Source organism: Neoarius graeffei, chromosome 5 (genome assembly GCF_027579695.1).
Source record: "Neoarius graeffei isolate fNeoGra1 chromosome 5, fNeoGra1.pri, whole genome shotgun sequence".
Lineage (NCBI taxonomy): Eukaryota > Metazoa > Chordata > Actinopteri > Siluriformes > Ariidae > Neoarius > Neoarius graeffei.
In genome coordinates, this window is record NC_083573.1 from 59,778,412 (window position 1) to 59,793,060 (window position 14,649).

The 14,649-nt window shown below is 40.5% G+C and overlaps 1 protein-coding gene and 1 non-coding gene across 2 annotated transcripts; both read right to left on the reverse strand.

Annotated features, from left to right (window-relative positions):
- Positions 1–484: 484 nt before the first annotated feature.
- Positions 485–7,023, reverse strand: ppp1r8b (protein phosphatase 1, regulatory subunit 8b). Its single transcript, XM_060920637.1, has 7 exons — positions 6,781–7,023; positions 6,041–6,101; positions 3,128–3,281; positions 2,815–3,029; positions 2,541–2,685; positions 2,373–2,437; positions 485–1,247 (listed from the first exon to the last, which is right to left on the reverse strand). Exons 1-7 carry the CDS (start codon positions 6,831–6,833, stop codon positions 912–914), a joined length of 1,029 nt encoding a protein of 342 aa, XP_060776620.1. The 5' UTR covers positions 6,834–7,023; the 3' UTR covers positions 485–911.
- On the reverse strand, positions 5,752–5,914 carry LOC132887269 (small Cajal body-specific RNA 1). Its single transcript, XR_009654805.1, has one exon. It is a non-coding gene; the product is annotated as a small Cajal body-specific RNA 1 (non-coding RNA).
- Positions 7,024–14,649: the final 7,626 nt, after the last annotated feature.

Sequence of the window (14,649 nt, forward strand, 5' to 3'; positions counted from 1 at the left end):
TAAATCGTTTTAATTGCTAGTCATTAATTTAACTATATAACTAAATCATTCATGAAAATCTCTTTCAAGAATAAGCAATATTCACAAGCGACTAATCACTCCTTTACATTAAATGATCTAATAAGGAAGAAGAAAACAAAATGATGCACTAAACAAGTCCTATTGCCACAGTATAACCACATTTCTTAATCTGTTTATACTTTGTCATCTGTATTACCTTGCATTCACTTTTTCTGAACACAACTCATTTTATTCACTGTTAACTCTGGACATAGCTTGATTAAACATCATCCTTGTGAAATAGAGTCATTGATAAGATCCGTCCTGTTATGAAATGCTTGTGAGAATTACCCATTTAGCAAAACATGTGATTTCAGTTATTAGACAGCAAGGTATCATTGTTGTTTTTAATACAAGGATGTGAAATATGCAATGTTTTGGTTTATGCTGCACATCAGGAAAAATCAGGAACACAAGATAAAAATAAAGGTCAAGGTTTACTGACTGTTTTTGAGATATAAAAGCAAAAATATACCAGAAAACATTACATATGTAAAACAAAGAATATCTCTGCAAGGTTCTTGTAAAAATGTTAGACATGATCAGCAGGAGAGGACATTATTGTAAAGCTCTTAAGAACCACAATGCATTGTCTCATACGGTCCTGCTGCCATCTAGCGTCTAACGTTGAGCATTACAGAGTTTGAAGAATCACTTCCTACATCATGCGTTGAATAAATCATTTCATATCCCAGACGTCCCAATTGTTTTTACTTTCCAGAGCCTTGCCACAACGGAATGTCTTTTAAGCCACTGATATAAAGAGAAAGATAAGTAAAAATCACAGTTATCCATAAAATCATGAGTAACCCTGCTGTCAAGAGACTGTCATTGTCCAGGGTAACCAGCAGCTAGAGAAGTAAAGATGGAGTGGGCTTTTTGCCAGGCCATGCCTCCTTGGCATACTTCTTTTTGCGGGGTTCGCTGAGCCCCTCTGAAACATAGGGGCCTGAGACAGGAGTGGGATTGAGTGTAACAGGTGGCAGAGAAGGCTGTGGGGCCAGGTCCACCTCTGGAGCAGGGTTTGGTAGAGGGAGTCCACCCAGCATGGTGCCCCCTCCAGCATGAGCCTCATGGACAACAGGTGGGAGATCTCCATAAAGCCCACCTTTCAAGGGGAGAATGTGTACATGATGTGTGACAGTATCTTCAATCCCTAAAACACTGCCACTCTCCATTTTTTTCTTCTGTTAACAGAGAGAGGGGGAAATGAAATTAGACAGATGCAATGGGTTTCCTTTTAACTTAACTTGTTTTATAATTAAACACTGCTGTGCTTTCTGGACTTCTCAGTAACATATGTAACCCATCCATCCGTTGTCTACGCTTATCCTACTAAGGGTCATTGGTAAGCTGGAGCCAATCCCAGTTGACTTACAGTAGGCCAAGAGCCATGGTATGCCTATAATATGTAATCTTTTTGTCGTCGCCCCCCCCCAATTTCTCTCTAAATTTGTTTAGTCATGGCCAATTCCCACCCAGCTCTGCCCCCAAGGTATGTGAAGCCAGCCGAACACCCACGGTAACTGATAGTGGTGAGAGAGTAAGACACCCCTTCCTCCCTGAGCGCACGGCCAATTTTACTCTGGCAGCATCAGGATTCAAACTCCAGGTCTCTGGACAATAGGGCAAAAGCTTTTCTGCTGAAAACAGCTGTTTATTGCCACTATAAACATAAATAACAGGCTCCGGTTTGTTTTGCTGCAGTTCCAAAACATTAAATATAACTATAAACGGTTAAAAATAATAGAATGCCTTTATTGTCACTGCACAAACATACAACAAAATTTAGTTCATCATAGGAGAGTAAAGCTGCTGCGTATGTGTGCGCCACTACTTTTGGGCACTTCAGCCGAAGGCCATCCCATGTTAACGTAACTACATATCTTTGGACTGTGGGTGAAACCCACACAGACACGGGGAGAACATGCAAACTTCACACAGAAAGGCCCCCGTCGGCCGCTGGACTCGAACCCAGAACCTTCTTGCTGTGAGGCGACAGTGCTAACCACTACACCACCGTGACACCATAAAAAATTAAAAATAAATAAAACACCATGATGCCATATGATAAAATAAAAACTGAAAATCACTGGCAAACTGCTGTGGAGCAAAAGGAATAAAACTCCAAGACATGCTATCTCTCTCTAGCCGCTTTATCCTGTTCTACAGGGTCGCAGGCAAGCTGGAGCCTTCACATCAGGCATAATAATAATAATAATATCACATATTTTCCCAGAACAGCATGCGTTTCATAATTTATTCTTGACATCATTGAACAAGCCACAAGCAAAACACAGTGCTACCTTTACCTTTAAAGGAACAACAGCAGTCTGCACCATGTTTCGGAAGCGTCCAACAGAGGGGTCAACATCCTCTGTGAAAGAAAAAATATATATGGTGATATTTAAAAACACTAAAAACCATAGGGTAACAAAATTCAAGTAAATAAATAATATTTAAGGGAAAATTATGCTTACCTGGATTGATTATCTCCTCATCTTCACTGAAGCTCACTCTGGAACTTTTTCTCCTCCTCTTGGGCCTCTGGATATCTAGATTGCCCTCCTCTATGGTCAGAGTGGAGATGCGCTTATTGTGTGCAGTGTTGAACTCAGTCAAGTTCTTCCATGATCCATGGAAATACAGAGGACACATGAACATGAAAAAGGATGCTATTGATTACACTGAAATAAAACATTTGAAAACAAGAATGAACGAATGAATAAATTCCGCCCACTTCAATATACATACCTCCAGCTCAGTCTCCTCCTCAGGAAGACCCAGCAATCCTTTCAGTTCCTCATCATCTCCTGTTTTGTCTCCTGCACTCACATTCGTCTGGGTCTGAGGTTTCTCCCGGATGGTGTAGACACGTGTTGACGCACCAAAAGACACAGTGGAGTCAATCGGAACCTGCTGAGGTTTATGGGGCTCAAGACGAATGTGTCCAAGAAACGTGCCATGTGCTGTTGGGTGTGTAGACAAAAGAAGCATCAAACGTATAGTATTACAATTTCATGCCGTTCTAAGTGGCTATTTGCTTCTGTAGCCTGTGAAGACTTACTGCTGTTGAGGTCAATGAGAAAAAGCCTCTTTAGGTGTTTGTGGTAGACGAGTGCAGCATGGACACGAGAACATGACTGATGATCAATGGTGAAGTCACAAAGGTCTGGGTTTCTCCCAAACAAGTAGAACTTTTTTTCATCGATGATGAGTTTCTGCAAAGACACCAAATCTGTAGCTAGCATGCTTTCACTTTGTGACAAATTAATAAGTTACAAACTTAACGGATGATGCATTAAAACAGCCAATATATAGCATGTGTAGCATCCAATACTGGCATCCTCTGTGTAATAGAGCTAACTCTTTGCACCCTGCTGTAAACATCACAAACATGATGACGGCATAAATTTTAATGTGTCTTCTGTTCATGTACATGATCATTCTCACATCACGTCATAAACTGCATCAGCGGCATGGATCAGAAAACGAGGTCAACCTAATCCATTCTGGCTTTATTCATCGGTATATACCTTATACATGACCATGTTTTTGAAAAGTTTATTTTGGGACAATACTGACAATTTAATCCAGTGATTCTCCAGCTTTTTCTGTCAGGGCCCCCTTTAATGAAAGTAAATTTCATATATTCAGAGGAATATAATCAGGGATGAGAGTGGGTCCTGATGAAAAAAGCAGAAAATCTGTAATAAGGGGGGTCCGGGGGAACACCCCCCCAGGAATTTTTTTTCAAAATGAGACCTTACACACCCTATTTCCTGCAAGCTGAGCTGTAGTTAATTAAAACACCTGATGCCTATTTTAATACTTATTGAAATAAAAACACTATTATATAGAACAATATGTATCAAAATCAATGTGTATTGCATTAATTCAAAGTAATATCTACATTTTATGGGGACTGGTTATTACTCATTGTCAACATCACTTGTTTTTCTAAAAAAATGTCCATTAAAATTCATAGTTATTTACAGTTCCATTAATAATTCAAATTTTCATATATTCAATATATTGAATTAAATAAAAACATTCATATCTTATGGAAACTGACCTTTTCCTAATGTCCACATTACTTGTATATGATTTCTTCACAATGTCTATTTAAACTTTAATGTTATATAGTTATCAACACTGTCAGCTATAATTCAAATTATCATATATTCAATGTATTGAATCAAACAAATGCATATTTTATGGGGACTGTCTTTATCTTATTGTCCACATCACTTGTATGTTTCCTTCAAAAGGAAAATGTCTATTTACGCTTTTCAAAAGTTATTTACAGTTCCCAGTTATTTTTGAAACAAATTTTCATTTGATCATTTAGACTTCAGCTTCTTGGCCAAAGCCAAAAGCTCATCAGCCCTCTCTTTTTTCCTTTTTCTTTCATTAGCCAGCACCTCCTGTGTTTTTACATGCTCTAACCTGGCTCTCTTCTGCTCTCTCTCACACGCCTCTCTTGCTTTCCTTTTGCTTTGCTAAACTTGTTTTTTAGACCAGCATCAATTTCACGTACCTTCGCTTCATCTCGCTTGTCAATAGTATTCGGCATCTTGAGAAAAAAACGTCGATTAGAGGAGCGCATTTTTGATATGCAGCTCACGAACATGTGGAAGTTTTGATAAAAGAAAGCGGATGTGGGTGTCTTTGTAAAAACTGTTCTGATTGGCTATTATGGTCTTGACATCGATGTTTTGACCAATAACAATGTAGATAACACGAATTTTATATCACATTCAACGAGATTAAATGAGACTAAAGATGGCGACTTACAACAATGTGTAAACATCGTTGGAGTTAATAAAGTTTGAACAGCATGAAGGAACATACCCCAACCCTCCGAAATTAATTTTAAAAAAAAATTCTCAACGGATGTGGCATAATATAAAAAGGTTGTTTTTTACTCAGAAAAAGCAGAAATCCGCCGAAAAGCAGAAAACTCTCATCCCTGTATCATCCAACTGTTCAAATATTACGCTCATTATTTAAATGGCTATAGTTGCATCCTTTTTGGAGTCATTCCAAAACCCCTGACATTTCCGACATCCAAACTTACATTATATGTAGGCATACTTGCTTTTCAGTTAATGAGGTTTCGATTAAATGCCTTCAAGTCAAGTCAAATAACTATAATAACTATAAGAACGGGGGCGACACAGTGGTGTAGTGGTTAGCGCTGTCGCCTCAGAGCAAGAAGGTCCGGGTTCGAGCCCCGTGGCCGGCGAGGGCCTTTCTGTGCGGAGTTTGCATGTTCTCCTCGTGTCCACGTGGGTTTCCTCCAGATGCTCCGGTTTCCCCCACAGTCCAAAGACATGCAGGTTAGGTTAACTGGTGACTCTAAATTGACCGTAGGTGTGAATGTGAGTGTGAATGGTTGTCTGTGTCTATGTGTCAGCCCTGTGATGACCTGGCGACTTGTCCAGGGTGTACCCCGCCTTTCGCCCGTAGTCAGCTAGGACAGGCTCCAGCTTGCCTGCGACCCTGTAGAACAGGATAAAGCAGCTCGAGACAATGACTATAAGAACTCAATAATAATATTATACCTTTCATGTTGATGGGTTGTGGTTTCCAGCACTTACTTACTTATATAAACAAACAAACAAACACCACTGGGGGTCACCAGAGCCCATTTTGAAGAACACTGGTTTAAATAAAATACAAAATTGCATGTGTGTCCCTGAGTAATAACAGCTGAGGTAGTGACTTCCCTCTCAGTGCTTAAATCTCAGGGCTCATGTTTTTATAGCACCATTCGGAACCCGACAGCCACTGAAGCGGACCAGTACAAAGACTACTGAGCAGCAGGCAGTCAGGTTAGTATCTGGTGCATATATATACACTGGATCAGTTTTATCCTCTGAAGAAATGCAAATTGCCACATGATACAGTGAGCCCTTTCATAAAAATGGACATGGATGCAAATTAAATCAGTATTAAGATCAATAGGATTGCTCACCTCAATCAGTTTGTCTCCTTTTACCACGTCCAAATGCAGCCCTGGTGGAGGTTTACCTGCCCTACACACACACACACACACATCTGGAAATGATCCTTCTGCAAAGTTTAGTTTCAGTCCTGATCACTGCAAAGGAAACCTGATCAATCTAGACATTAAAAAAAAAAAAAAAGTGTCCAAGCGTGTGATGTGAAATGTATGTAGTATAAATTAAATTTAATTAATTAGTCGTTTTTTTCCCCTTTGTGTTGTTGTAATAACATCAAAAGTTGCAGACACTGGTGAGATTATATATGCATATTTAAAATTTTAACTGTTTGCTTTACTGAGCCAGTTTTACACTGTTTTTAAAGTAACTTAATCACTTAAACAATTAGGTATCGTCCAGAGAGGGAGAGCAAAAATATCGCAGTCAACTAGCGATGCAGTTCATCATACTGCTAATGAAACAGAAGCTTTCAGAAAACTGATCACGTTTGCAATCTTAAGCATTATTATTAACCATGCAATAACGGTTTATCCAGAGTTTGCTTTTACTGAATGCCTTTCAAATTACTTATAAACTTATCATATACATCTGCCTTGCTAGCTAGCTAACCTTTAGCAGCATCATGCTAGCTAGATATGCAAAATACCTCGAAAGCTAACATGCTAAATTAACCTTTGGACAAAAGCAGTGAATAATTAACGACACAGTCGAGGTACCACGTGAAAATCTTGAAATAAATAACACTCCTTACCACGAGGGACAATCAAAGTTTGGGATATTTGCTAGTGTATTTGTTGCCATCATTCATTCCTAAAGCTGCATGGCACTATGGGTAGATTCTCCTACCGCTACTACTACTTCTTCTTCGGTTGAATTCCAGAAAGATTGTTAGGTTGAGCGTCTATAGCGTCCCCTGGCGTCTTGGGCATTCAGTCTGTCAGGAAAACAATAATAAAGGGTACCTGCAGAGAAAAATAAACATTCGGCCCTTTCACATATCCCACAATCCACTGCGCGGTTGGGAACTTCCGGTGCCCAGGCTGCTGATAACGGTACAAAAACCAGTATTGAGCGATATAATCAGTTTCGATGTTCAAGTATTATGTCATACATCTCCATTCTCATTTCTCATCTCATCATCTCTAGCCGCTTTATCCTGTTCTACAGGGTCGCAGGCAAGCTGGAGCCTATCCCAGCTGACTACGGGCGAAAGGCGGGGTACACCCTGGACAAGTCGCCAGGTCATCACAGGGCTGACACATAGACACAGACAACCATTCACACTCACATTCACACCTACGGTCAATTTAGAGTCACCAGTTAACCTAACCTGCATGTCTTTGGACTGTGGGGGAAACCGGAGCACCCGGAGGAAACCCACGCGGACACGGGGAGAACATGCAAACTCCACACAGAAAGGCCCTCGCCGGCCACGGGGCTCGAACCCGGACCTTCTTGCTGTGAGGCGACAGCGCTAACCACTACACCACCGTGCCGCCCCACATCTCCATTCTATGAACCTTTATTGCACATTCCAGCTCTCACTGTACAGCTTGGTTATTGATTTAGCCCGCTACACATTATCTTCCTCTCACACACTCTTATGTCACTTCTCCATCTTCACCTGACCTATTTTAGCACATTCCAGACATACTGTAAAGCTTGGACTCGAACAACTCATGCATATACCCCTTAAATATGTCCACCTTTCAAATTAGAGTGGCGGCTACAATTATCAACAGTCCATAATTATTAACACCTTTTCAGATTTACCAATAAAAAAAACAATTTTACAAAGGTGAGTTTCAGTTACAACAGCTATTATTGGTTAATTAATCAACCGGAAGACCCCCCTCACCCTTTGATCTTGTCATCTGATGACAAAGCTCATTACCTGAGATGGAATTTTCTTAGCACGATCAGCAATTTGAAGAAAGCTTGAACGTTATCACTGCAGGTAAGCATGGTGGAAAGATTACTGACATGTTTTCACTTATCAAATTCACCAATATTTCATGATGTCCTTGTCGAAACCTACTTTGTTTCTCACTATTTCATTCAACAGTCACCACTTTGTATCTAAATGTGTGTTTGAGAAGTCAAGTGATGTTTCGATAATAGTGATCACTTTCACCGGTGTCCACCATTATCGACATCCTGTGGAATTAAGTGAAATTTACAACTGTTGTGGATCGATCTTTGTGTAACTTGTTGAAGTAGATGAAGTACTTCAAAAAAAAAAAAAGTGCTGTGATTTATGTTTTTTTTTCTGATTCAGAACAGAATGGAATGTTTATAGAGTATTTGGAATCCTATTGCAATAAATAGAATTAGACCAGAATTGAATTCCTAGCATATAAAAAAAATTACATGCTTGAAATATTCAGATTTTTCTATTCCATTCAGAATTTTTTTTTTTTTTTTTTGCAGTTTGAAAGAAAGAAAGCACAACTTTATTCATCACACACTTGTGAAATTTCCTCTCTGCATTTAACCCATCTGAAGCAGTGAACACACACATGCACACACGTGAGCAATGAGCACACACACATACCCAGAGCAGTGGGCAGCCATGCTAACAGCGCCCGGGGAGCAGTCGGGAATTCAGTGCCTCGCTCAAGAGCACCTCAGCCCAAGGCCGTCCCATATTAACCTAACCACATGTCTTTGAACTGTGGGAGAAACCAGAGCACCCGGAAGAAACCCACGCAGACACGGGGAGAACATGCAAACTCCACACAGAAAGGCCCTCGCCGGCCGCTGGGCTCGAACCCAGACCTTCACCTCCACCGTGCCGCCCGTTTGTTGGAAATATCTACCACATATTACAATATCAGTAGACATTTAAAAATATAAATTTTTGGTTCAAGGAATGACCAAAGGAGTGACCTTTGACTTGTTTTTTCATGTGGTTACAATGTCAGTTGCCTGCTGACATTTATTGGTAAACTACAAAACTAGAAATTAATACAAACGACAACGAATGATTAACAAAATGTGATCTACGAAAATACTTAGAAAGTGGGTACAAAGTGGAACAAAAAGATTTTCTGACACAGGTTAAACATTATCAGCTCATTTGTTTTCAAACATTAGAATGACTTCCTCATTTACGTAAGCACCGGCATCCATATATTTATATAAAATATATTTTGTACTAAATATAAGTCTATGTAAAACAAAATTTAAATAAAAACTATGTTTTGTTAACTTAATACCACATACCAATTATTTTTTAATAAATAATCATCTGGATGTCGATAATTGTGGAATGATGTCGATAACTGTGGACAAAGGTGTTAATACTTGTGGAACGGTGTCATGTGATCTGATACGCTAAGTAATCGGGAATCAACTAATTTTTTTTTCCAGTGGAAGTGCACAATTTACATATTGAAAGTCTTTTCTACTTTTGCAATGGCCAAAAGATCGTTAAGATGTAAATAATTGTAGCTGCTGCTCTAGTATATTTCAGATTCTTCTTTTTCTTATTCTGTGTATCTAGCTACTTTTTGTCTTTGCTAAATTATTCTATCTTAACTGTTCAAGCACCAATCACCAAAGCAAATTCCTTGTATGTGAGAATATACTTGGCAATAAAATTGATTCTGATTCTGATTATTTTTATTATTATGTTCAAATATCGGATGTTCAAATATTATTACAGGTTTACATCATCTCACAGATTTTTTTCAAGATTAATACTGCACGAAATGATTGCACATTTACAATTTGTAATCAATGTAAATGTACAGTGTTAATGTTGTTGGCCAGGGTTATAGTGCTGAGTAGTTGGAACATGTATTTCATGTAAACAATGCAGAGAGTGAAAGTGAAATGGCTAGGGTGATAATATACCGTAAGGATGACCGATTAAAAGCTTCTGCGCTGACAAAAAAATACCATGGAACCAGTAATTAGACATATAAAAGCAATCTAATAACATCACATTTCAGCTTGCAGTCGATATTTGAACATCGAAACTGATTATATAGCCCAATATTGGTTTTTGTACCGTGATCAGCAGCCTGGGCCTGGCCACCGGAAGTTCCCAACCGTGCAGTGGACTGTGGGATATGTGAAAGGGGCGAACAGGCTAGAAATATTACACATTTTGCACAAATGCATTTTGACTCCCCCGTGTTGTCACACTGTGTTGCACAAAGCAGTGCTTTAAAAATTCGTTTGTATTCCTGCTCACTCAAGGGCGCAGCCATATTGCTATTTTGTGGGCGGAGTCTGATGTAGTATTGTTGATAGGATTCCTGTATCTTGATTGGCTCTGACACCACAATGTAGCCAGATGTACAAAACATTGTTTAAAAATGGTGGAGTGCAAAGCCTGTGGTTACAAAAATAACAAGCGTGATAATAAGGGAAATAATTTCTTCCGTGTTCCATTGCCAACAACTGAGCTACATAAACGACTTCTAAACAGTGGCTACACACCTTGGGAACAGGTCATACTTTAGAAACACTTTAGAAAATTTAGTAGAAATTCTGTTGTTTGCGAGGACCATTTTGAGCCAGATTGTTCTGAAAGGAACCTACAGGCCGAGCTCTTGGACTACACAGGTTATTAGACGGGTGGTGGTGGATCAATGGTTAAGGCTCTAGTTTATGGCTAGGGTGGTCATGGAATCTAATCCCTGCACTGACAAGCTGCCTCACAACTCTCTGCTCCAGGAGCACTGCGTTGTTGTATGTTGCTCTGGATATGAGTATCTGCTAAATGCCTGTAATGTGGACTCAAACCTAACACTGCCCACAGAAAAGGGATGCAAGCTGATTAGCTAGAATAGTATAGACTCAAAGTTAATACATATGTTTTGGCACTGCCTAAAAGCAGAGCTCATGATGAGTGTAAAATGTGTTAGTAAATAATCCCACTTTATTTTTTAAAAAGCAAATTAAAAATAAGTGCTGGATAAAAACCCAGCTATCTTATGTAAATAAAGATACAAATTTTGTTGTCCAGTGGTCAAGCGTTGTCTCTTCGTCTGTGATCTAGTCTGCTATAAATTGACGCTCAGTTTCAAGCTGTCACAAGCCTATATTTGGTGGCATGGTGGTGTAAGTGGTTAGCACGGTTGCCTCACAGCGAGAAGGTTCTGGGTTCGAGCTCAGCAGCTGGCGGTGGCCTTTCTGTGTGGAGTTTGCATGTTCTCCCCGTGTCTGCGTGGGTTTCCTCCGGGTGCTCCGGTTTCCCCCACAGTTCAAAGACATGCAGTTAGGTTAATATGGGATGGCCTTGGGCTGAGGTGCCCTTGAGCGAGGCACCTAATTCCCAGCTGCTCCCCGGGCACCCACTGTATGTATGTACAGTGCCTTGAAAAAGTATTCATACCCCTTGAACTTTTTCACATTTTTCCACCTTACAACCACGAACTTAAAAGTTTTTTATTGAGATTTTATGTGATAGACCAACACAGAGTAGCACATAATTGTGAAGTGAAACGAAAATGATAAATGGTCTTCAAAATTTTAAACAAATAAAAATCTGAAAAATGTGGTGTGCATTAGTATTCAGCCCCCTGTACTCTGATACCTCTAAATACAATCCAGTGCAATCAATTGCCTTCAGAAGTCATCTAATTAGTTAATAGAGTCCTACTGTGTGTAATTTACTCTCAGCATAAATACACTTGTTCTGTGAAGGCCTCAGTGGTTTGTTAGAGAACACTGAAGGACAAACAGCATCATGAAGACCAAAGAACTCACCAGACAGGTCAGGGATAAAGTTCTGGAGAAGTTTAAAGCAGGGTTAGGTTATAAAAAATATCCCAAGCTCTGAACATCTCAAGAAGCACTGTTCAATTCATCATTCAAAAATGTAAAAAGTATGGCACAACTGCAAACCTACCAAGACATGGCCGTCCACCTAAACTGACAGAGTGAGCAAGGAGAGCACTGGTCAGAGAAGCAGCCAAGAGGCCCATGATCACTCTGGAGGAGCTGCAGAAATCCACAGCTCAGGTGGGAGAATCTGTGCACAGGACAACTATAAGTTGTACACTCCACAAATCTGGCCTTTTTGGAAGAGTGGCAAGAAGAAAGCCATTGTTGAAAGACAGGCATAAGAAGTCCCGTTTGCAGTTTGCCAGAAGCCATGTAAGGGACATGGCAAACATGTGGAAGAAGGTGCTTTGGTCAGGTGAGACCAAAGTTGAACTTTTTGGCCTAAATGCAAAGCGCTATGTGTGGCGGAAAACTAACACTGCTCATCACCCTGCACACACCATCTCCACTGTGAAACATGGTGGTGGCAGCGTCATGCTATGGGGATGCTTTTCTTCAGCAGGGACAGGGAAGCTGGTCAGAGTTGATGGGAAGATGGATGGAGCTAAATACAGGGCAATCCTGGAAGAAAACCTGTTGGAGGCTGCAAAAGACTTGAGACTGAGAAGGAGATTCACCTTCCAGCAAGACAATGACCCTAAACATACAGCCAGAGCTACAATGGAATGGTTTAGATCAAAGAATATTCATGTGTTAGAATGGCCCAGTCAAAGTCCAGACCTAAATCCCACTGAGCATCTGTGGCAAGACTTAAAAATTGCTGTTCACAGACGCTCTCCATCCAGTCTGGCTTAGCTTGAGCTATTTTGCAAAGAAGAATGGGCAAAAATTTCAGTGTCTAGATGTGCAAAGCTGGTAGAGACATACCACAAAAGACTTGCAGCTGTAATTGCAGCAAAAGGTGGCTCTACAAAGTATTGATGCAGGGGGGCTGAATACAAATGCACACCACATTTTTCAGATTTTTATTTGTTTAAAATTTTGAAGACCATTTATAATTTTCATTTCACTTCACAATTATGTGCTACTCTCTGTTGGTCTATCACATAAAATCTAAATAAAAAAACTTTTAAGTTCGTGGTTGTAAGGTGGAAAAATGTGAAAAAGTTCAAGGGGTATGAATACTTTTTCAAGGCACTGTATGTGCATGTGTGTGCTCACTGCTTCAGATGGGTTAAATGCAGAGAGGAATTTCACAAGTGTGTGATGAATAAAGTTGTGATTTCTTTATTTCTTTAGACCATATATAGAGAGGATATTACATGGTAATGCAAAGAGATGAAGTTTATCTTCGAGTGGTGAACATATTCACAAGTGAGCGAAGAGAACAAGTGAAAATATTTTCAAGACAAGAAGATAAACTTCATCTCTTCGCATTACCATGTAATGTTCTTTATATTATATAGACGTCCATATATCCATCCATTATATGTGACCGCTTATCCTGTGCAGGGTCACGGGCAAGCTGGAGCCTATCCCAGCTGACTATGGGCGAGAGGCGGGGTACACCCTGGACAAGTCGCCAGATCATCACAGGCCTGACACATACAGTGCGTTTACATGCACATCCAATTCGAGCTACTGTCGGTAATCAAGCTAAGGGTCCCAGCAGGGGTGCCAGAGAAATCCAATCCTACATGCACACAAGGAAATCGAGCTATTGTGTGAGGTACATTGTGCACCCGAGCCACAGGTGGCGCTACACGCCCCATCGTGTTGGTACACTTCCGGTTGTCATCATGAAGAAGAGCTATTCAAGAGTATAAACAAAGTTATCAGTTCCGTGTTCACAAAGTTATCAGTTCCGTGTTCCATGTTCTCTTCTGCTGCTCGCTACTACTACTGTTGTCATGCCGACCGAGGCTGTTGTGTTTCCCGCTTGTGGTCTCGTCACTCGTCACTTCCAGAAGGGGCAGTGCTGAAGTAAGTAGCTCGACTACGTAGCTCGATAGGGTTTACATGCACTAAGTAGCTCGGCTACAATCGCATAATCTAGGTCGCGTAGCGCGATTACAAGAAATCCAGTTCGGTTCGATTTCAGCCGAGCTAAGGTGTTTCCATGGCATTTAGAACTTTGATTTCAGTCGAGCTACGGCAGAAATTCGATTTTCTCTATGTGCATGTAAATGCACTGATAGAGACAAACAACCATCACACTCACATCTATGGTCAATTTAGCCTGACACATACAGTGCATTTACATGCACATAGAGAAAATCGAATTTCTGCCGTAGCTCAACTGAACTTCTGAACTGAGCACTTCTCTGGAAATATTCCTGAGCCCATTTTGTGATTTCCAATACAGAAGCATGCCTGTATGTGATGCAGTGCCGTCTAAGGGCCCAAAGATCACAGGCACCCAGTATGGTTTTCCGGCCTTGACCCTTACGCACAGAGATTCTTCCAGATTCTCTGAATCTTTTGATGATATTATGCACTGTGGATGATGATATGTTCAAACTCTTTGCAATTTTACACTGTCGAACTCCTTTCTGATATTGCTCCACTATTTGTCGGCGCAGAATTAGGGGGATTGGTGATCCTCTTCCCATCTTTACTTCTGAGAGCCTCTGCCACTCCAAGATGCTCTTTTTATTGAGGTATTTCACGTGACGTCACAGGGTCACGTGACGCCCCGGTGTCCACCATTTTGGACGGCAAGCTAGCTAATGTCAACAACAGTAGCTGGTATGTTACTGTAGCAATGTTTACGTTCAGTCATTTGGATGACTGTTAAAACCTTTCAGTCTCAAGTTTTTCCTTTACTGGATTTACTAGTTTACTGAGCCAGCCGGCCCCGGAGCGCTAGCTAGCTAGCCAG